Source organism: Electrophorus electricus, chromosome 4 (genome assembly GCF_041902795.1).
Source record: "Electrophorus electricus isolate QZ-2024a chromosome 4, ASM4190279v1, whole genome shotgun sequence".
NCBI classification, from domain to species: Eukaryota; Metazoa; Chordata; class Actinopteri; order Gymnotiformes; family Gymnotidae; genus Electrophorus; species Electrophorus electricus.
This window is the reverse complement of record NC_137500.1, coordinates 34,362,662-34,385,764: the sequence shown is the minus strand read 5'-3', so window position 1 is coordinate 34,385,764 and position 23,103 is coordinate 34,362,662. Positions and strand designations below refer to the sequence as shown.

At 47.8% G+C, this 23,103-nt stretch overlaps 1 protein-coding gene across 4 annotated transcripts in view; it reads left to right on the top strand.

Annotated features, from left to right (window-relative positions):
• The window catches only part of LOC113574636 (activin receptor type-1), a 32,605-nt gene that overhangs the window by 6,000 nt on the left and 3,502 nt on the right, over positions 1-23,103 (top strand). For 2 of the 4 annotated variants that reach the window (XM_027005687.3, XM_081713441.1), the window contains exons 2-10: positions 8,702-8,775; positions 9,217-9,474; positions 10,310-10,609; positions 11,498-11,755; positions 14,004-14,209; positions 15,990-16,089; positions 17,480-17,626; positions 17,926-18,201; positions 20,298-20,495. In XM_027005687.3, coding sequence (XP_026861488.2) covers positions 8,721-8,775; positions 9,217-9,474; positions 10,310-10,609; positions 11,498-11,755; positions 14,004-14,209; positions 15,990-16,089; positions 17,480-17,626; positions 17,926-18,201; positions 20,298-20,495 — 1,798 coding nt within the window. In that variant the 5' untranslated portion in view covers positions 8,702-8,720. Of the gene's footprint in view, positions 1-4,270; positions 4,530-8,701; positions 8,776-9,216; positions 9,475-10,309; positions 10,610-11,497; positions 11,756-14,003; positions 14,210-15,989; positions 16,090-17,479; positions 17,627-17,925; positions 18,202-20,297; positions 20,496-23,103 lie in introns of those variants that run through there. The other 2 variants (XM_081713440.1, XM_081713442.1) reach the window with 2 other exon arrangements.

Here is a 23,103-nt window from a genome sequence, read left to right as displayed (position 1 = left end):
GAATGACAATGGCGTGTGTTTTGAGGTTTTCATTTATTTATTTTTTTTGTTTTTTGCATATTTTTTGCATTGGAAAACAAGTCTTGTATTGGGTTTAACTATATTTATCTTGTAAACGAATTTGAGCATAGACAATTAGATTAAAATCCATTTAAAAGTTTTGAACACCATACATTGTCAGGCGCGTCTGAGATTTGGACTGGTACTGAACCTGTTGAGAAGATTCCTGTAGTGCTGTGCAAGTTTGAAGCATGCATCAGCAGCAGAGAGCGCTTACGCTTGTCTAGGAATCAGAGCAGCGGTTTGCTGCGTCATGTGCATCAGTGGACTACACCAGCCTTCAAATCTAAACAACGGTCCTAATCCAGTGGGCTTTGGGACATTAAACAGACTCTGTGTACGTGAAGGGCTTGCATGAGTCACATCCGTGTTACCATTGTAATTCTATGGCAGATGACTTGGATATTGCTATACAAAGTATTACAGCGCAGCAGACTTTGTTTACGGTAAATAAAAAGCCTCGTTGACCTTGGGGGGGGGAGACCAGTGTCACTAGTATCCCTACAATTGCTACCTTCATTAGATTGTTACTAAGTACTTCGTGCTTGAAGGGTTTTCAGGTTGATTAATGCTGCACCTGCAAGGTTTAGATCTTCTCCAGGAGAGTGCTTGGAGACTGGCTTAATGCACCTGGGGGTGAGTGTGGGAATGGGGAAATGTGTGGACCCTCCGATGGGGAGGGTCTAGACCCTAAGGGAGGACTAATGCAGCACTCCTGTGCTGCCGCTGTGCGGTGCTATCAACTCTGGAGCTGGAGCTCCGCCTTCTTGCGACCTTTTGGCTCTGGCTGAACATGACCATTACAGGTGATTTAATATCTATGTGGCTCTTAGATTGACTAACTCGGTTGTGCTGGATGTAGGCTGCAGCTAAACTCAGAACGAGCGCAGCTCTCCAGGAGCCAGGTTGAAGATCACTGCTCCAGGGACCCTATTCAGGGCATAAAGCTGTGGAGGGGACGCCACTGACATGTTCCGGTTCCAGCTCGAGACGCTCGAGATCTCGGCTCAGCTGCACCGAGAGGCGCCGCACAGTATGTGGGTCGTTGTGACACCGCAGTGGATGCCGTTTACTCTACACGTTTGTTGTAGCAAGGAGAGTGAGTGAGAGGGAGACTGTTCAGAAGATCCAGCTGCAAAGATGACACACTGCGGGACATTGTGGCGCCCAGGACAGGCACGGAAACTCTACAGGGAGACCATCTGACGTCGCCGCGGGGATGGGGGTCACGGCACCATCGCGGCTGTCTTGCCAAAATCTCCCCAAGATGTGAAGATCACTTTCTTTCCGAGGGGCAGTTAATCGATAGCAATGATTCAGGTTGTCTTTTTTTTGCTGGTCTGGGACGTGGTCAGGACTCTGAGCGGTCCTTCGCCATCAGAGCGAGCCGGCGCGCATAGGCTCCTCATCGATCCAGTCAGTCAGGAGTTTCAGAAGACACCCGTGTTATGTGAAGTGTCCGAGCGTGCAGCTCTGACTGAAGAGCATGTTCCTGAGGTCTCCTTGACACACCACCTTTCTTCACCTCTGTCTTCAGTCAAAAAAAAAAAATAAGATTTTCTTTCGGTTGCTGAAAGAATGTGTGTGCATTCCACTGCAAGCTAACTGAAGCCAAAGGCATTCAGAGTGTGTTTGACTGGGCTTTGATGCCAAGGGTCCAGAGGTTAGGCTAGCCATCTCATGGATTCACACAGTAACGAAACACTGAGTATGTTGTTTTTGGCCCACTTTTGGCAGCCTACAAACGCATTCACATGGACTGCTGTGTCCCCAGCTGCCTAGCAGCTGACCGCATGAGAGCTGGGCCTGAAGTGGAGCCCCTGTTAATTACTGAACAGGGCAGCAGTGGAGTTGGTGGTACTGACTCTTGCACAGGAGCATTTTCAGGAACAGCGGCGTGGAGACTAACCCTTTCTGCTGCTTTTTCTCCTTTCTTGATTACTTGTCACAAAGTGGACCGATTGTGTAATCTTGAAAGAAATCAATAATTGAATAAGTGAGTTTGTTTCGAAAACAGCATTTCCTTTGAGATGGAAGTTTGAATACAATTTTAGGTTTTTGTGTTTGTGAAGTTCATCTTGTCCTTGTAGATGGTTCTTTTGATCTTTTAATATTCTAGGCAATTTGGAAATATTCAGTATTTACTATATTCTTTGTTGTGGGTGAAATTGCTATGCGGCAGTGGTGACTGACTCTCTACGCAGACAAATTCCAGAACTTGTTTATGACTTTTATGGTGGGATCCAGCCATCCTGATCATTTACGTTTACTTACCTACTACAGATGGGTTACATACCAAAAATACCCTTAGAGTGAGAGACTACCAGAAACAAGAGTCAGTGCTGAAATCTACACTGAGAGATGTAGTACAGATTTATACAGTGTTATAAAGTACAAGACTTGAAATTTATTTCAATGACAAAACATAAGACCAATTCAAAAGTGCAGGATTACAGACATTCAAGTACATTTCAAACAGATGAGTCTTCAGTAGGAATTTGAAGTTGTTGAAGGACTTTGCTGTTCGGAGAGCCAGTGGCAGTCCATTCCACCAGCTGGGTGCTGGACAGAGAAGGATGACATGTCCGTCCGGCTGCTGGACAAGAGAAGGACGACATTTCCATTCCGGCCGTGCTTGAAGCTCGAAGGGTTGGAAGTCCAGGCTGGATTTTGACCGGCGGCTTTTGAATGTGATGATGACCACTCATACCCACACACTCCTCTGGAGGCTTTTCCAACATGCACATTAAAGCGTGCATGCGTCAAGCCATTTTGCTACTAATTGGGATACTCAAGTGGGCCCCGTGTGACGGATGATACAAGGGCACAGATAGTATTAGGCTGTTATCTTGGCCCATGCTCTGAAAAGCAGGTCGTTCACTCTTTCCAGGTATTAAGGAATGCCACGCTGAGCCCAGCAAGTCAGCTCTGACGCACCTCAGGTCTGTTCAGTGTGTCGTACCTCAAGATTGGCCCCACCTCTTTTTCCCCCACCCTGCCTGATTTCCGAGCCACTGTGTCCTGAGGTCAGTCTGATCTAAGTGGGCTGTTGTGTGTTGTTCTTTTGGGATGTCTGAGAGTCATTTCCATAATGTCAGCATGTCCTCACTTGATGGTGTTACGGCATGACACGGCGCTGAAATGCCGGGTCCGTCTGGCATTGTTCTTGCTTCGCAGCTAACTGGACTCTGCCGCTTTGTGTTGAGAGCAAATCCTCGTTGAAAGGGGGAGGGGGTCATTTTAGCTTGGCTCAATTCCAGACTGAGGATCTTCAAATGTCTCCTGAACAGAGAGAGATGGAGAAGAAAAGGTTCTTTTGTGTCTCAGAACAGCAGCTCTGAAGCTTTGTGTGTATCTGCAAGCATCTGGTGCATTTGTTTTTAATGCTATGGGGAGAGAATGGAAAGTGTATGAATGATGTGACTGTGTAAGGTGTGTGTGTGTGTGTGGGAGGGATGTGTGTAGGGGAGGACTTTGGGTGGGGGAGTGTGTGTGTGTGTGAAGGGACATGTAGGGTTGTGTGTGGAAGATGTGTGCATATGTATGGTGGTGTGTGTGTGTGTGTATATATGTGGGGTGTTTGTATGTGTATAAACACACGAAAATACACTTGTAATTAACCTACATATGTCTCAGCGAGAGTGTGTGTGTGTGTGTGTGTGTGTGTGTGTGTGTGTGTGTGTGTGTGTGTGTGTGTGTGTGTGTGTGTGTGTGTGTGTGTGTGTGTGTGTGTGTGTGTGCCACCCACCTAAACCTCCCAAAGCCTCAGTTGACAGCTCTGAGCACATTACTGAAAGAGAATGAGGGGGCATTAGCATTTGATTACATTGCTTTGGCTGTGAATGCCACTATGTAATGAATGTACTAGGCAAAGACTACACTGTCAAGAGTGGGTAGACTGCCACATAGGTCTCTTTGTGCCCTAAAGGCATGGGAGATCTACCTGATCTACCGAATACAAAGCTCTCAGGCTAGGGTGGGGCCTTCGGGTTAATGTCTCTTTTTCACCACATAAACAGATTTAAGCTGATGGTGGCATGTGTGCGCACACACACACACACACGTTTAGCCTGTAATTAGTTAGAGCTGTTATTGGCCCTTTTTTTTTTTAAACATTAACACAAGCCTGCACACTGTGCCTCACACACATCAGATGCTATGTTGTTGTTATTTATTTCTTTCTATCTCTTGGATTGTGTTTGTTCAACGGTGACACACTGGCGCTCTGCTGATGTCCCTAAATGGTGGCCCACATGGCGCTAACGTCGGGGCCTGCCAGAACAAATAACGACGAAATGCATGAGGAGCGGAGGAAAGAAAGCCAAGCCGTGACTCACTGGGAGACGGGTGCCGTGAGTGCAGCAGCCACAGGCCTCTGCTTCACATCGAGGGTCTCCGCTCTTTATTCAGCTACCGGAGGACACCTTGGAGAAAAGATTTGATCTGCTTAAACTGCTTTGTGTTACCATGTACGTTTATTTTTGTCCTTGAAGCATATTATCACAAGGCAAATTACAAATATTTGTTTATTTTTTCCTAATAAACTTCGTAGAATGTTAAAGCTGCGGTGTGCATTTGAAGAGACAGAAGTGTATGAGTATGGTCTGGACGCTAGTTCGGCGTCCTCGCCTCGTGCACTGGCGTGTAGAATAATGGCACTGCATTTGCATAGCGTGATTTAGAAGTGCTGTGTGTGAGCGAGCGTGCGTGCATGCTCCGTGGCTGAGCGCTGCTGACTCAGAAGGGGGGAGAGAGCGAGCGAGAGAGAGAGAGAGAGAGAGAGAGAGAGAGAGAGAGAGAGAGAGAGAGAGAGAGAGAGTCTGTCTCAAGTCTGTTTGCGAGAGCTTTGCGTGTTGGCTTTGGCTGTCCCTCTCTCTCTCCCTGCCTCCTGCTAATTACAGCAGGGGAGAGCTTCACTCTTTCACGGTGCAGGATGCCAGGCAGATTTCTCCTCTCCACCTCCCCAGTTTTACTCCCTTCTGTCTCACGTTCTTCTGGGTCACCCCCCCGTATGCACAGTCTCGCTCTCGTCTCACTCTCTTCTCGCTCTCATCCTTCCGTGGGTCCTCTCGTTCTTTACTTTAGTCTTCCTATTCCCCTATGCAACATTCTCTCTCTTGCTCTGGCTGTGTGTGTGTGTGTGTGTGTGTGGATGAGTGTTCGATGACTCAGCATCTCCGGGAGGGATGAGTGTTAAAGGTTTATTTGGGTAAGTCAAATCTAAGTCCTGTCTTCTCAGTCACAATGGATTGGTACAGAAAGACCTTTATTCAGTCCTTTTTGGAAATCATACAATATTTACATTATGAAATGGAATTAATCACACATTGTTATTCCTGCATGGTTTATTAATAGTTTGTTGTTGAAATCTAGGAAATATCGATGCGCTTGGGTGTACTAGCTAGCCATATGCTAATTATAATCTAATGCTAACTTGAAACTGGTTGACGAGGAGCCAGGATTCTCGGTGAGCTGGTGTTGGCATGTCAGTTTGTGGGACTGTAATGTAATGTGTTTTGGAGAATGAACAGAGCATCAGTGTGGTGTCACGGCCTGGGTTGAGTTGGTTATGAGCTTCTGGAAGGATATCCCTGTTCTGATTGTTGTCAGGCCAACGGCGTGGCGAAATCCTTCGGGAGCCTTGAGCCGCTCTGCCTGTAACCTGGTCTGGCTGCCGGAGCGGCGGGGCCCGCATGGTTCCCTCGCACAGCCGCTGGGGTTTGACCAGTCCCTTGGCTCCTCTCCCTGCCGTGAGCGGGACTGCGCCACGCCGATGGCAGATGGAGGAGAAGCAGGTGCAAGGGGGATACAGGCCTACGGGGTCAGCCCATCACCTGACCTGGCAGAGCCGCACGGAGGGAGGGCGAGGGAGCGGGGGAGTAGCGGAGAGGGGAGGCAGGGAGGGAAAGAAATGAACCCGAATACTGGAAAAAGAGAAGGGGTGGGAGAGGTGGCAGAAGAGAGATGAAAACCAGGGGGTGAGGAGAAACCGATGAGACAAATGCAGTGGGAGGCTTGGAAGAAGGAGACTAAGGAGGCTGATGTGAGAAATAAACTGAGGGGGGCAGGAGAAATGAGAGCGTAATATGAAAAGGAGGGGAAAACCCACGAGAGGAACAAAGAGGGAGGTAAAAGGAGCGCACGAGCCAAATGAGGGCGGACAGGCTGAGCGCGCCGAGAGGCCTCCGCTGTGCTGGAGCCGACGGAGACGTCCCCTCCGCGCGCCTCCTCTGGGACATGACTCTGTCCTTCCAGTTTGATGCTTTCACATTTCACACTCCACGTATGGCAGGAGACGTATTTTTTGGAAGGCACGAGGAATTCAGCAATGCACGCTGCATGCGCTTGGACGAGGACGGCGGCGGTGTCGCGGAACGCCGCACGTCCGTCTTGATTCCGGACAGACCGCAGCGATGATTTGATTCCATCTGGGTCTGTGGTGGCGGTGCCCAGCTAGCTGCTGGCTGTACAGGCCCCGTGGAAGCCCCGCGGGGGGTCGAGGTGGGGAGCAGCTCGCCCGTGACACATGAGCTGCGGGGGCAGGCTGGCCCAGTTCTGTGGGAACCGTCTCGGCTCGACAGAACACGAGCCTGACCGGTGACGTTCTCTCTTTTAGATTATGGTGTGTTGTCAGTAACCATGGCCATAGTTCCCACCTGTTGAAGTCTGGGGATTCATCCTTCATCAAGGCCTAAAGAGAAATGACATGAAGGCTTACATTACAACACGATGCAGCCTTACATTCTGTGTGTGAGGCATGTGCGCAATGTACACACACACAATGTGAGTGGGTGGGTTGGATACCCTTGTCTTTTAGGAATGTCGGATGAAGTGCTGTTTGTCGGATGTTTGTTCTTAAAAAGCATTTGATTGGTTAATGGATTCAGCTTGATTCAGCGCGGATTCAGTAGCAATTAGTGTTACTGGGCTTGGACGCAGTCTCAACTGAAACTGCTGTTTGGGTTAAGAAGATGTTATGAGTGTGTAAATCTGTCCTGCTGGGATACTGGTTCTGCACATTTATGTGAAATGCCCAACGCTTGAGTCTTTAATGTTGCCGTATGGCAGCATCCACCTGCCTAATAAGAATTAAGCTAATGTGTGATGCATTGTGTCGCCCAGTAAGTCCAGGGAATGTATGAAAATTCGGGTCACTGACTGCTATCAGTCTTCATTCTCCTCTGCAGTGCTCGGGATAATTTCAGGAAATCCCCAGCAGTATTAATTTGTCTAATTGAAAGCAGAACCCCCCCCACCCCCGTGTGGCACTACTCCTGCTCCGCTCTGGTGAATTCCCGCCTGATTCTCTACTCTACTGCCCCCTCACTCACCCCTCTCAGCCCCTCAACGCCCTCGGTCTACCCTCCGTTTGCCCTCCGTTTGCCCCTGCGTCTGCTGCCAAGGGCGACCGTGTGTGCGCGCACGCGTGCCCTGATTAAAGGAGCAGCATGTGGTCTGTGACAGAGTGCACAGTACACACACTGCGCCAATAGGCTAATGCTAGCAGAACGCGAATGTTTTTATATCTGGGACCATCCAGGCAGCACAAAAGCACACGTGTGCACGCACGCTCTGAGACAGACAGATAGACAGACACACACACACACACAGAGTCATTAACAGAGAGAACAAGACACATGCGCACACAGACACAAACTAGATGAGTGTAAGTGGTTTGTGAGGAATAACGAGGCCCCAGGCAGAGCTGTTGTGGTGTTAGCATTTCATCACATTGCAGGATGACGATGATGATGATGATGATGATGATAATGGCGTTGATTGTTGAGGGCTGCATTGCTGTTTGTGTGCGTTCGTACACACTGCGCAGACTAAATGGTTGTTTTGGATGCAGGCAGTTATCCCCTGGCACTTGTGAGTGGGCAGACTTTGGGGAGCAGAGAGGAGTGTGGGTGCGCTAGAGGCCGGTCGTCTGTCTGCCTCTGAAACCCTCGTCCTTCCTGCTGTGCGCCTCCACCCCTCCTCTCCTCCGCCGCCTTCTTTCATGTCTGGCTTCTCCTCTCTTTCTGTCAGGCAGCCCCCTCTCGTGTGCTCGCTCGTTCTCTCTCTCTCTCTCTTGCTCTCGTCCTAATAGCCAATAGGAGCGCACCAGTCTTCTCACTGCTTGCCACTCAGTGCCTTGTTGCCAGGACAACAGGGGAGGCATGAGACCCACTTTATTTGAGGATTTGAAACTTGGAGCTGCCTCTGTGGCCAGCCGGGGAAGAGCGGTGACCTGACGCCTCTGTCTCTCACCCTGTCCTCACCTCCGCTAATCCCTCTCTCTCTCTCTCTCTCTCTCTCTCTCTCTCTCCTCTCTGCTGTGCTCTAAGAATCCTATCACTTTTTTCTGGTGAGCAGTAGGAGGTTGTCTTGGTTATGTCTGTGTGGGGAGTGTGCGTGTGTCGGGGAGGCGGGTGCGCGCGCGTGTGTGTGGGATGGGTGTGTGTTTTGCAGCTACGCACTTTTATTGTTCAACCTTAAGTTGGATGAATACGGCTTACCATTTTAAAGTGGGTTACCTTTTCATTGCATACATGGCGGGAAGTAATGATGATATGGCTCATTTTGGTGGAAATCTCTTGTGCTGTGTGATTTGTAGTTTATGGTCATGCTGATTTTCTTTCTCTGTGTTTGTTCCAAGGTCTGTGAAGGCAGCTGGCATGATGGCTCTCCTGCTTGTGGTCTTGGGGGTTTTAGCAGCAGCCAGTCTGGCAGGTAAAACTTGCACAGAGCTTCTCTTATCTGTAAAACACTATTCATTAACGTATATGCACACAGTAACCAAGCACAGTCAGCCTCTCAAGGGCCGTTCTCAGACTGTGTGTGTGTGTGTGTGTGTGTGTGTGTTGGTGGGGGTGTGAGTTGGTTTGTATCCTCCTTGTTCAAGCACACCCTCACCCTTCCTGTGTGTCATCTAGTTTGTCACACCTGCACTGGTTGCTTTTCCAAGCTGGGGGATGACTGGGCGTATTGCACCGCCTCTTTCTCTCCTTTAGCCCCGCCTCCTCCCCCCATCCTGCTGCTCTCTCCTGCTGTGTGCTGCCACGTGCTCCCACTGGGAGAGCGTCTTTGTGCAATCGATGCCAAGCACTTTTGTTTTACTGCACTGAGGCCTGGTTCATGCTGTTCACTTGTGCGTGTGTGTTTCCTTTACAGGTAAAGCCAGTGCGAGTGTCTTTGAATGTGTGTGTGATGGGCCGTCATGTGGCAGTAGCAGCCACTGCTTTGGAGCGCAGTGCTTCTCCTCTCTCTCGCTCCGGAACGGGACAGTCCTCCACCAGAAGGGGTGCATTGTGGGTACAGAGGAAGGGGCAGACCAGTGCGGAAGCTCCCTGCAGGCAACTGGCGTCATGGTACAGTGCTGCCAGGGAACACTGTGCAACAGCAACGTTACAGTGGAGATGCCAAGCCCAGGTGATTCTCCCAGTCTGAATTAGAGATGCACTGTGACTTTAAAAACCTTTTCATTTCCCAGCTTTGATATGTGGGTCCTTTATTTGAAGGCCACTCTGGGTGCCCCACAGGCTTAAAGAAAGCTCTGTACCCTGTCCTCATCAGTGATTTTCCACTCACTGGCCACTGTTTCAAAGATCTTTGCCCTGGTTGCTCTTTACTGATTGTTGAATCTCAAGCTCTGTCTCAGTGCAGCTTTCCAATAACACAGTCACCACTGTGTGAGGTCTAATTCACTGGCCCCCTTCTGGTCCTGTTCCACCCACACACACACACACACACCCCTGCAATGACTAACATTATCAAACAGTGGGAGGCAGGATATGGTGACAGGGCTCAGATGAGTCCATTCGTGTTCCATTAACCACTCAAGTCAACTCAACTAATTATATTGTGCAGTGTAGAGGCCTTCGTCTGGGAATGAAATTCATTAGAAATTTTTCTCATGTTCATCTGTACCCTTTCATAGCAGACAGTGACTGTAGAGCTAATGGATGTATTTTATATGAAAATACTATATGGCCTTTGGTGACCTCCCATTGCCTTGTATTTACTGTGTTGTGACTCACTGGCCCTTATTTCCTAAGAACCCTTTAAGGTCCAAACGTTATTACTTCTACACTGTCGACACATTTAATGTTCTGAGTTACAATAACACACCCGAGCTGTAACGCACTTGAGCGAACTCGCCTAGGGGATCATAAGGAATGTTTTGGTTAGCCCGTGAGCCAAGTCCTATGTTTCTCCAGGTGTGGCGTTGCGGAAGCACTAATCTAAATGCTTGTGTTCTCTCCAGACTTGGACATGGCTGCGATCTCCACGCAACACGAGTGTGCGTGCGAGGGAGTGGAGTGTGCAAGCAGCGGGCTCTGTGTCGGAGAGCAGTGCTTCTCCTCCGTAACGTTGACTGCTGGGAACCTGCAGCACCGCAAGGGCTGTTACTCCGCCTCCCAGTGGGGTGGGGCCAACTGCGACACGTCCACGTCGCCTGACCGCTTTGTCAGATGTTGCACAGGATACCTGTGTAATGCCAACATCACCTTGGAACCACCCACCAGAGGTGAAGGGGACTGGATTCAGGTCACACCGTTTATTGGTACTGCTTGTTAGGGGTGTACAGTTAGACATTATTGAAATGAGTCTTCTGTGTCGTTAGTTATCAGTTAAACTAATTAATCTGGCTTAATTCATCCTGAAAGATAATGCATTTAGTTTGGTACTTATTTTGTAATCATTTAGTACATGATGCATCACTAGCATTCGCATGCATTTATAGACAGCCCGACTCCCCTTGAGGGCGGCAGGGGAGCACGGGACTCTGCGTATGGTGCGTGTGAGTGGTCACTGGTGCTCACGCTGCAGCCTGGCTTTCCTGCGGAACTGCTCTGACCCACTGAATTGCGTCTAGCTGAACGGAATCTTCAGTCTTGGAGATGGCGCTGCGCTCTGCAGATGGGCGAGATCAGGGGTGACCACTGTTCTGGCCTCGTAGCTTTCTCCAGCGCGTCGCCCGTTGTTGGCATTTCTGCGAAGTGCACAGCGACTGTGTAAAAGCGTTTTCCAATCGCTGTCAGTCACTACTGTTAATTGCCATCTCAGTATCGCGCCGAGTGATTGCGCAGCGCGCTGCTGTCGCACTCGTGCAGCCCTGCTGCTTCTGTCTGCTACGAATCCTCCAGCGTGGTGGGCCGGGGGGGGCCTTACGCCCCATTCATACGCATCTCAAGGGCTGCGGTTTGAAAGATGGTTCAGTTCCACGGAGGAAGAATTCTGTGGTGTTTATCAGTGATGCCCGATTCCTTAATATTAAAGGCAGTCTTACCCAAAGAAATTGCACCAAAATGAGCCTCATGTTCTTAAAACAGTGCAGTAACGCCTCTCAGCCGAATGTCATCCAACAGTAAACCTTCGTTAGCATTTGCTACGTTAGGCAACGCAGAGACTGCTGGAGACGGACCTTTTCCTTTCTGTCCCCTTTCTGCAGACGCCAAGCTGCTTCCTAAGGAGCACGAGTGTGTGTGCGAGGGCCACTCGTGTGTGAGCGGCGAGCGGTGTGTGGGTCAGCAGTGTTTCTCGTCCCTGACAGTGAGCGGCGGAGACTATGTGTACCAGAAGGGCTGTTTCACAGTGTACGAGCAGGGCCGTATGACCTGCAAAACCCCGCCCTCGCCCGACCAGATCGTGGAATGCTGCCAGGCTCACCTGTGCAACCTGAACCTCTCTGTGGCTCTCCCCGTGCGAGGTAACACACACAGCTATGCACGCTCACATGCGCACACTTTGACACATACTGATTTTATATTTGTTTGTCCACTCACTGATTAGACTACTGATGAAAAATTGACATACTTGTAAGCTGGTAGTGTGTGTGTCTCTCTCTCTCTCTCTCTCTCTCTCTCTCTGTCTCACTCTCTCTCTCTCACACACACACACACACACGCTGCTCTTTTTATTAACCACATGGACAAAGCCAGGGAAGCGTATGCTGCCCTTTTCCCGTCGCCGCCGACAACGCGGTGTTTTCCTAGAGCGGTGAGTGTTTTCCTGCTGTGCGACGCTGTTAGAACTCTCCCTCCACGTCCTTCACCTTTCCGTCCTCTCCGACCCCGCGATGCTGCGTCTGTGCAGCAGGCTGTCGAGCTGTCTGCCAGCATCGCCTGCTGCGCCCTCCATCCGCTGGGTCCTCGAAGGCGTCTTGCAGGCGGCGCAGGGCCGTGTCTGGAGAGTGCAGCTCGGGAGGGAAGCGCGCAGACATTCCCCCTCTCCTTCATTCTCTTTTCTCTCCGTCACTGGCCTGCCACACAGACGACCACGCAGCAATGCCTCCTGGGAATGGGGGCCTTCCGCCAGCTGTCTGCTGGCTCAGCAGTCAGCGGCTCTGGGTCTTTGCTGTAAAACCCAGCTACTGCTCTATACACGCTGCTTCGGTGTCATATTCTTAGCACCAAATAGGCCAGCGGCTTCCAGGCGAGCTTTGAGGGAGCCCCCAGCCAATATAGACCTCTGCTACCTCCCAGCTCCCAGCAAGCCCTAGCCTTAACTCAGGGGTCCTGTTTACCTGGAGGGAAACTGGAGACGTGTCGGATGCATAGTGGCTTTAGTTTTCTTTTTCGTTTTCTTTGATATTATGTCCGCACTACTCATCTGGTATTGAGTTTCCGGTTTTGAAAAAGCGCTCGCAGCAGTCTGCTGCTGTTGCCACCACTGCTTACAAAAGTAAATGTCACATCTCGGCACATAATTACGCTTGTATCAAAATTCCAGCTGAGAGACAAAATATGCATCATTGAATCCTCACTTTTCAATGCACCAAGGAATATTCTGGTTGTAAAATGACCATGTAAACTGAAATTCCCAGAGGACCGAGGACAAACAAAGGAGTTTCTGCTCTGGCTTTCAAGACCGTGTGAGGTTTTCCTCAATGGCCGTCATCTTCGATCGCGAGCTCTGTAGTCTCTTCTTGAAAACAGGTTTTTTGGCAGTTTCATCCTGCTCTGTTTGACCTTTAAACAGAGATGGTCGCCGTCACACTAGTTCGGAAGATGGGTGGGAGTAAAAGTAATAACTGATCTGTGCAGAGTGAGGGGGGGAAAGCGCAGAATATGGGAAGAGCTGTTTTCTCTCTCTCTGTCTCTGTCTTTCTCTCTCTCTCTCTCTGTGTGCGTGCGTGTGCGTGCGCGTGTGCGTGTGCGCGTGCGCGTAATTGACCAGACCCCTGAAAACAAACAAACCAACCCCCAGGCATGTCTTGAGTGCGAGTGACTAGAAAAAAGCTCAGCCTGCCGTCCGGCGGATGAATGTGTGGATCTGCGGCGTGGCCTGTACTGGACCCCTCCCCCCCCAGACTGAGCCATCACTTGGACAACTTGGCTCATGTTCCGCCCAAGTCCTTAAAGTTTAGCTGGGCTCTCCATGGGCCTCTTCGGCTCCCATGCAGCCTCCGCTCAGCTTTTCTCTTGGCTCTGCTCTGAGTCCGCGCTGAGCCTTTACTCCACCCAGTGTTAACCCCAGAAGCACAGTGCCTGTGTGTGGATCTCCACGGGCCACCGGTGTGTGTTCTCTTGCTGCATAGAGTTTCTGTATTGGAAAGGAAGATGTGTGTCTGTCTATTTTTTTGGTGGGGGGGGGGTGTCTTTGTGCATGGTGCAGTGTTATCTGCAGTGTGTGGTGTTCTGCCAGGGCTCATGCATGCCTAATTATCACTGCATCTCCTAGCAAGTCCCCAAATTTCACTGCAGGTGTGGGTGGGTGGGTGTGTCCTCAAACAACAAAGTACACTAAGGCTTTGTGTGTTGAAAATGAATATATGTTTATGAACCTCCTTCCTTCTCCCATGTGCAATAATACAGCAATCTGTTAAATCCTTTTATATACCAACCATCAACTCAGAAAATAACTATTTATGACACCGTCATATAACATTAAATGGAACTGCCTCTCTAATTACCCGTTTTTCTCTCTCTCTCTATCTATCTCCATCTCTCTCTCAGTGGTGGAAGGCCCTAACTACAGTGTGACAACTTTGGCCATCGTGATCGTGGCTCCAGTGATTGTGCTCATCTTCCTTTCCATGGGGGCCATCTTGGTCTTTCGCCGTATTCACCACAACCAGATGGAGCGTCTGACGGCTCGCGATGCCGAGTATGGCACCATCGACGGGCTTATTGCGTCCAATGTTGGGGAAAGCACTCTTGCGGTGAGCCGCATTAAACATGTCAATGCAAAAGTGCTTGGTCCCCTTAGTTGCAGCTTGCTGTTTGTTTTCTGTTCTCAGAGGTGTTCTTCAGAAACTGATGTCTTAAGTGTTGCAACAAAGCAATACATGCTTAGACTTTTCTTATTCTTATTTATTGTTCCAAACATTATAACAGTATAACAGTTTTTTTTTCCATCTTTTGAAACATTTATCATTATTATTACTACTCATTATTTATTATGATACTACTTTTAAATTACAGCTCAGTTTTCCCATCTTATATGGATTTCATTCATTTAAATTCTTTTTTTTTTCTTGCATTAAGCATTGGCCTTGATGACGCAGCCACTCCTTTTAAATTCCATTTAACCCTCTCTCTGCCTCACTCTTGGTCTCCTTGGTCTCTCTCACGCTTGTCTATTTTTTCCCTGTAAGTCTCACTGCCTGTGTTCTGTCTCAGTTTGCTCCTCATTTGAATGGCGGGCCTTCAGGCTCCTGCTGTTTGTCTGGTGACGCTAACACACTCTCTTCCCCTCTCTGGAGCCTGCCTCCAGACCCGTGCGGTCCCGTTCCGTAATCCGGCCAGGGCCCGGTGGAGGCCCGTTCACCGGGTGCTCCTGGCACTCCCCTGCAAGATCGCGGGGTGTGTTTGAGTTGCTGATGTTGGATCTATTTCAAGTTGTTTTCAAAGAGCTGTGTGCAGTGCTTGGCAACTGAGGCCAAAATCTGTGAGGCCGAATGTTTGCCTGTGTATAATTACAAAGCGCTTCCCAGCACAGGGGGAGGAGGGGAGAGAGGCATTATTAGGAACAGTTGAGGCAGGCTGTCTGAGGAACACGTGAAGAAATTATCTGGGCTGTGACTATGATTTTGTAAAAATTCAAATCCACACAGCTTTCAGAACCTTCTAGAACCATCATACATCTTGAGCAACGTTTGGGAGCTCTTGCTGACACTCCTCTCCTCCAAATCTCCATACTTCATGCAGCAAACATCTGTTTGTGGTTACCCCCCCCCCCCACACACACACACACACACACACACACACTGGTATGTGTGGAGAGCAGTGTAGGATGTCTGTGGTTGCTTGATGTCTCCATCCGGTGGTGGTGTCAGGGTATTGCAGCAGGCTATTGAAAATGACTTTTGTGTGAGGATTATGAATAAGAAGGATGATGTGGAAAATCTAATCGGGCTCCATACACTGTGTAAATACTCTGTGAATGAGTCCTGCCACTCCAATTTCATTCCAAGAGAATTTTAAATTGTTTGCACTTTGTCCTGAAATATAAGCATGTTATTGGTATATTGAGAGAAATGTATGTCCGTCAAGTTCAAGAAGCTTTAGAATTATCGCAGTTTTTTTTTATTTATTTATTTATTTTATTAAAGGGACAAGACTGATTTACCTTAAACCGACTCCATGTGAAATGTTAAGTAAAACAGTTGTTCATGGACATGCTATATCATTTAGGAGTGTTACAACACTACAAACATCATACATGAGGTAATAATACAAGAAAGTGAGGCTTGGTGGGCTAAAAGGCTATGGGTGGAGTCAGCTTTACACCTGCCTTAAACGAGCCTTTTTAAGTTCAGGCTGAGCGATTTCCCTGTTGCACAATTGAGGCCTCACTAAACTACTTTTACTGGTGTAGATGGTCCAGCAGAGGGCCCTCCTGTTGTGTGTTTGTCGTCTTTTATGTCAGAGGTCATCTAACCGTTCTCCCATATGAACTTTTTATTTAGAGGTTTTCTGCTCGTGTTTTACACCCCCCAGGACCTGTTGGACCACTCTTGCACATCGGGCAGTGGTTCAGGACTGCCCTTTTTGGTCCAGAGGACGGTAGCCAGACAGATCACCCTAAACGAGTGTGTAGGTGGGTATCATGTGCGTGTGTGTGCTGCGTTTGCGTTCAGATTGTTTAGTGGGGATGCACACATCTGTTGTTTGGGCACTTGAGAAATGCTGTCATTGGCGTTTCTGGTTCTGTTTCTCACATCCTTGAGAAGCTTTAGACACGTTTCCACACTGAACCATCTAAATGTTCTCTGTTATTGTGTGAAAAACATAGAGGGGGAGTGTGTATGACTGTGGGAGAATCTTTTTACCAATTAGTTAAATCTAATTCAACAAGCTTATTTGATTCTTAAGCAGTAATTAATGACTTTTTGGGGCAGGCTGTCTTGTCTTGATGTTGATCAGTTGTAGACATGGGTTCTCATTAGTTGTTTAGTATTTGTTTCATTTCTTTAAGATAAGATTTGACCTGCAGTCCATTTCTTCAAACTCTGAAGGAGTGTGTGACCACAGACACGCATAAAATTCCAGACTATATCCAACATTTTTCATTTATATTTTTCTTTGAGGTCCACTTACAGTGCTGATTTTTGGAAAATAAAGCCACACAGTCACAAGTCATTTTACATGACTATTCTTGAACTACTCTTCATCACTTGGAGTTAAACAGGCTGTTTCTGTTACGGTGATTTTAAGATGTTTACAAGAGAAATGAGCTCTGTTCTGACTGGCTGCTGTTCAAAAAACAGCCAGAGCTGAAAGACATGAGAACTAGGTAAATGGGTGGGGCTAAGCTGGTCTATACTGAAAAGGTGGAGATATGTAAATAAGTTTGGTCTTGTGACATGAGAGAAATGTAAAATAAATAAAATGCCACTTAGATTCGACATATGGACTGTATGGTCTGGGCGAGTGAACTGTGTGTTTTGAAAATGTAAAAATATTTAGATATTAATCACAGTCCTTTATTTCATTAATGTGAGGACAAACTCTTTATTCCATGATAGGGGCCCTTTAAACACACTGAGCTCTCCAGGAAAGGGAGACAGGCTGTTCGTTGCCAACACATGTCTTACACAGCAACTTTTTTTCTAACCGCACAATGAACGGATTACAGATTAACGTATACAGTAAATGGTGTCCTATTGCTTATAAAGTATCATCTTGCTTCTTAAAAGGGAGCAAACTGTTTTTACTAAAATGGGGTCAAATAGTTTATTTTAATTTAATACTTATTTCCTTTGAATGTTTGGGAAGAGCTGTTTGGTTAAAGGCAGGGATAGCAGGACCAGCAGTATGGCGAAGTAAGGGCCAGCCTTTGTTTTACTGACAGGAGACACTGGTACTGTTCTTACTGCTGGTTGCTCTGTTTAAAATTCTTTATCATAACATTAAAATATTGGCTTGCTGGTTTCAGTGATTCCTTTTGTGATTCAAATACGTGTGTGTGCGCGCGTGTGCTCTCTCAGGGAAAGGGCGCTATGGCGAGGTGTGGAGAGGCCAGTGGCAGGGTGAGAACGTGGCTGTGAAAATCTTCTCATCACGAGACGAGAAGTCTTGGTTCCGTGAGACAGAGATCTACAACACGGTGCTCCTGAGGCACGAGAACATTCTGGGTATGTGCGCCTCTTCAGGTCCCTAACGCCATTACACGAGAAGATTTTGGCTCTGTCTACCTCTTCAGATCTTGTAAGATCATCACAGAATTTAAATTATCAGCACGGCAATTTATAAAATGTGAGTTTACAGAGAAGGATTCATAAATAGCCTTCCAATATAATTCTTAGAATATCTCTAACCATATCTCTGACTCACTCTCTCACTGTGTCTCACTGGATCTCAATTTCTCTCCCTTTGTCTAACTCTGTTTTTCTGGTTTCTCTTTTGTTCTCTCTCCGTCCTTTACCTCTTCTAGGCTTTATCGCGTCGGACATGACCTCCCGCAACTCCAGCACTCAGCTCTGGCTAATCACCCACTACCACGAGATGGGCTCCCTTTATGACTACTTGCAGCTCAGCACGCTGGATGCACCGTCTTGCCTGCGGATGGCGCTGTCCATCGCCAGTGGCTTGGCGCACCTGCACGTGGAGATCTTCGGCACCCAAGGCAAACCTGCCATCGCCCACCGAGACCTGAAAAGCAAGAACATCCTGGTGAATAAGAACGGCCAGTGCTGCATCGCGGACCTCGGTGAGGACAGACCAGAGGCTACGGCCTGGCCTTCAGAGCCACACTCGATGCTTTCACACCCAGAGAGTTCCGGAAACCATTAAGCAGCTCTCACCATTGACACACACAGCTGTGAATGCACAACCATCAGTGACCTAAAAACCCAACCGGTGTTTACATTGTTTGCAAACAGTGGAGTAGGAACCTCTACTGCTTTGGATTGGCAGCTGTTAAAACAGCTGTTTTTGAAGCCTTGTGCACTGAGAAGCCTTTAGTTTTGGCACTTTACTAATAGTTTACCCTTATTTTTGATATCAAGCTGTGTTGTTGGACTTTGGCTCCGAGATTTAGCATGCTAACCTATTTCTGTTCCAGAGGGAGAGGATCAGGTCAAGGTTTAAGCTTTAGTTGGGACTCCTTACACTTATGTTAACACCAAGATTCAGGTTGTGCAGCTTCTTAAGGTCTAGACTGCACCCAGGACAGGGTAGAGGCTGCACTAATTTGACCAGTGATTACTCTCAGGACAAGTATTTATATGCAGTGTTTTAGGAGATATGATTTTAGGTGAACTGTTCTCAAATCAATGTATGAGTAAAGCTCTGTTTAAAATGTATGGGACTACATAAGTGACAGCTAGTGCTAAAACTGCTCTACTTTGAGAAAAAATGTGTGTGTATATGTCAGAGAGAGCGACAGCGTGCGTAGCTGGTGCATAGTGAGATGTCAGTGTGGGGAAGAAAATTCAGGCTGTCTGTCCTTCAGTGTCAGTGGAGATCAGTTTTGATCTCTTGCAGGCTGGTCAGCCAAGCAGATGAAAGGGATCCCCATCAGTGTGAAACGGGCCGTCAGCACCAGTGCGAGCGCCGGGTCCGCTTTAGCATGTCAACGGTCCGGCCCATGCATGCACAGAGGCGCTCTCAGCAAGCCCTGTACATGCCGCACCATGCTGCATTACAGACCAAGCAGCAGGGCACACAGATGTTTTCGTTGCTTTTGAAAGGTATTTTAAGGAAGGTCACACTTTCTCTGGCCTTGTGAAGTGTTTTTCTTCCCTCTCCTCTATTAACAAGTTGCATTTGTCATGGTGACCAGTAAACCAGCTAATAATAGCCAGTGGAGCAGCCACCCGCGTGGACAGAGTGAGTAGGTCCCCGGTGCAGAGCAACTGCACTAAAGCCCCTGCGCTCAGACAGTCAGCCTGTTTGGGTTGTTCAGAACATGGAACATCAGGCGCTCGTTAGATGGGGGGGAAATTCAGCACAGTGTCACTCGGAAACCTTAATGAAAAATCCATTAATGTCCTCAGTCTGCCACAAATAATGGTAAGCTTCACTTGCGTGAGGTCAGAAACAGGATGGAAAATGTCCCCTCTCCCCCAACACAACACAAACAAAGAGTTTGAAAGGAAATGTTAAAAAAAATATTGCCAAAAGGGAGATTCTGATATTTTGTTCATATTTGCTGCACGGTGTTGAGCACATTGCGTTTGGTTTTGTTAAACAGATTTCTGTAGATATAATGCTTTTAGAAGCCAAGAATAAAAATGCCCAGTCGGTGCATCGGAACTATAGAATGGCTTCATTCCAATAAACACTGCTAAAATGTGCCCTTTGTTAATGCATTCTAAGATGCTGTCCACAGTTCCTGATCCTCCCTGACGCGTGTGTGGGGGCGTGTGTGGGGGCGTGTGTGTGTGGGGGCGTGTGTGTGTGGGGGCGTGTGTGTGTGGGGGCGTGTGTGTGTGGGGGCGTGTGTGTGTGGGGGCGTGTGTGTGTGGGGGCGTGTGTGTGTGTGGGGGCGTGTGTGTGTGTGGGGGCGTGTGTGTGTGTGGGGGCGTGTGTGTGTGTGGGGGCGTGTGTGTGTGTGGGGGCGTGTGTGTGTGTGTGGGGGCGTGTGTGTGTGTGTGGGGGCGTGTGTGTGTGTGTGGGGGCGTGTGTGTGTGTGTGGGGGCGTGTGTGTGTGTGTGGGGGCGTGTGTGTGTGTGTGGGGGCGTGTGTGTGTGTGGGGGCGTGTGTGTGTGTGGGGGCGTGTGTGTGTGGGGGCGTGTGTGTGTGGGGGCGTGTGTGTGTGGGGGCGTGTGTGTGTGGGGGCGTGTGTGCTCTTGGACTTCCCAGGCCTTGCCGTGATGCATTACCAGGACACTAACGAGCTGGACGTAGGCAATAACCCTAAAGTGGGCACCAAGCGCTACATGGCTCCTGAGGTGCTGGACGACTCCATTCAGGTGGACTGCTTCGAGTCGTACAAGAGAGTGGACATCTGGGCCTTCGGCCTGGTACTGTGGGAGATAGCCAGGCGAACGGTCAGCAATGGTCAGTTGGGCTTGCTTTTTATTCCCTCTTCCGTCTATCCACAGTCATCCAGTTGAGATCTGAATGTGCATGGTCGGCTACTCAGAACTGTAAGCATTGGCTTCGCTCAAGGAAATGGGATCCCGCGAAATTCCGTAATCTCAGTATTTCTTCCGACATCTAAGAGCCGGTGATTGTGTATTGCCATCACTCTTTGCCAGGAGGTCATAGGTCATGAAACCAGGGCCTGTATAGGGTTAAAGCCAAAAATTGAGTTGATCTTCAAATAATTATGGCAGTTTTTGCGTGTCCACCGATCCACAGAACAACATTTAAAGTGGACATGAAACACCCTTAATTTTGATGAGTTTTGTGCAAACTTGTTTGGAATTTATTTTGAGAGAATTTTAGATATAAACTGATCACGTTATGATGGGGGGGTTTTTTTGTGGGTTTTTTTTTGGTACTAGCTCATGCTTTCGTGATAGCATGAGATTGGTTAGTTGGAAAGGGACCTGCAGGAAGACAGCAGTTCTGGTTACTTGCATTCAATTTTGAGAGAAACCTGCTTGTTGCTTCAGTTACATTATGGCAGAAGTTGGATCTGAAAGGTGTTTTGAGGAGAGTCTAAGAATCCCAATGGCTCATTCGGTTGAGTAGGAGCGAAAGGGTTTCGGACCAGAGGAACCGTGGACCTCCGAGGTGTGGAGAGGGCAGGTCTGCTGTGAGAGGCACGTCTTGGAAGTATCCTTGCTCTCCCTGTGCAAACTCGGTCCCTTCAGCAGCTAGAGCAGAGCTTCAGGAGCCCCTTTCAAAGTTGGTAAACAAAGATGGCAGCACAGTCATGTTTGCAACGGCAGTGGAGGTTTGTGCCATTGTTCCAGTGTTAATCCCATTTCAGCTAATTCAATGAATGAAAGATTCTCAAGATCTTGTATGGATACGTGTCAAAACGTTATTCCACTTTTAGCCTTACACAATAATGCTGCATATACACAGATGTTTGATAAAGTCAAAACCAAAAACCTTCTTGCAGTAAGGGGGGAAATCTTCTCTGTCCCAATGCAAGTTAACTTGGCTAGCTAATCATGTTACAGTGCACAGCTTGTACCATCTGACCTCAGTAGTTTCTATTTATTGATCAGACACATTAGTGAACATCTTATTTGGAGAACTAACTACTTGATATGTAGCTAGCAGAACCTAAACCCCGTGCAGTCCTACCGCGAGTCCCTTCAGTTATCCATAAGGTGTCATTCTTGACTCTCCTTTTCAGTGTACTAGGGCTCATCCCACGATGGTAACTGCTGCCACCTCAATTCCTATGTCCTCGCAGTCCGCCTTGTTTCCCTAAATGTGAGCGGAGGAATGGAGGGCAGGGAAGAGAGGAGGCTCTTGGAGCGAGGGAAGCAGGTGCTCCCAGATGATTTTAATAATGCATGTTCCCAGAAGTTCTAATGAAATTATAAAAGAAGTTAAAAATACGAAAACCAGTAAAGCACCAGGATGTGGTGGTTTCTCCTCTGAATTTTATAAGGAAAAATCTCTTTTCCCACTGGCAGTATATGAAGTGGCTTTAAAACAATGGCTTTCCACATCAGGAAAACAAGGCAAGGTTAACTCCTAAGCCATACAAAGACCCATGGCTTCTTGTGATGGTTGGTGTCCAGTGCCATTATTAAACAGTGATAGCAAGGTTCTGGCCATTGCTGTGGCAAAAAGATTAAAACATGGAATTAATGAGCTTGGTAATGAATGTTAGTCAGGTTTCCATAAAAATCATTATATTTCTGATTAACATATTCATTTTGGATCTCATGGAGTATAATGTTCTGCTGGTCACTAAACTGGATGAATTTGCAAGATCTTTATTTTTGAAGGACCTTATGAAATCTAAATTCCTGCATGTATGCTTACACAAATGACACATATAACTGGAATAATCTGACACATACAGTATCTTGACATTTTAGCGTTTATTAATCGATTTGGTTAAGGAAATGGGATCAACACCATGGATCGCTAGCAAAAATCTCAGCTTCTGTTGCCAACTCTTCTACTTTGTTTCTGGCGAGGTTGCTCCGTGCACCCATAGCCAACTATGCCAGTATAAGACTGGAAATCTTTAGTTGGCTAATGTTGGCTAATGTAAACTAATGTACGCTTTCCAAGACACTTCCTAATTTTGATTGCTTATGGTTTTATTCCAGTTTCATTGACTGTGCTAAACCTATACAGTTTATTACAAGTGAGAATTCATCTTGTACATTATGCTAGCTAAATCTAGTGCTTCATATCCACCTTTAAATGCTTGACTTACTGCAGATATAACTACGGTGTGCTACAGCAGCATTTTACAGAATCTGTTCTGAATTGGTTTATTCAGTTTGCTAATCTATTTACATTGCTTGTGCAATGCTAAGCACTTTATAAAAATAGAGTTTAAGCACTTTCAAAATCCGTTATTTCTCCCCAGCCACGGTATAAGACTGACTGACTCATTTATGCACTGCTCTGTGCCGCACGTTGGTTTGCAGTCATGCTTTTCTGTTCCTTTCACACGTGTGCACTCCGCACCCTGTGCCTAGCAGCATGTGTTCATACGAACCGCATTATCCATTTAGTGACT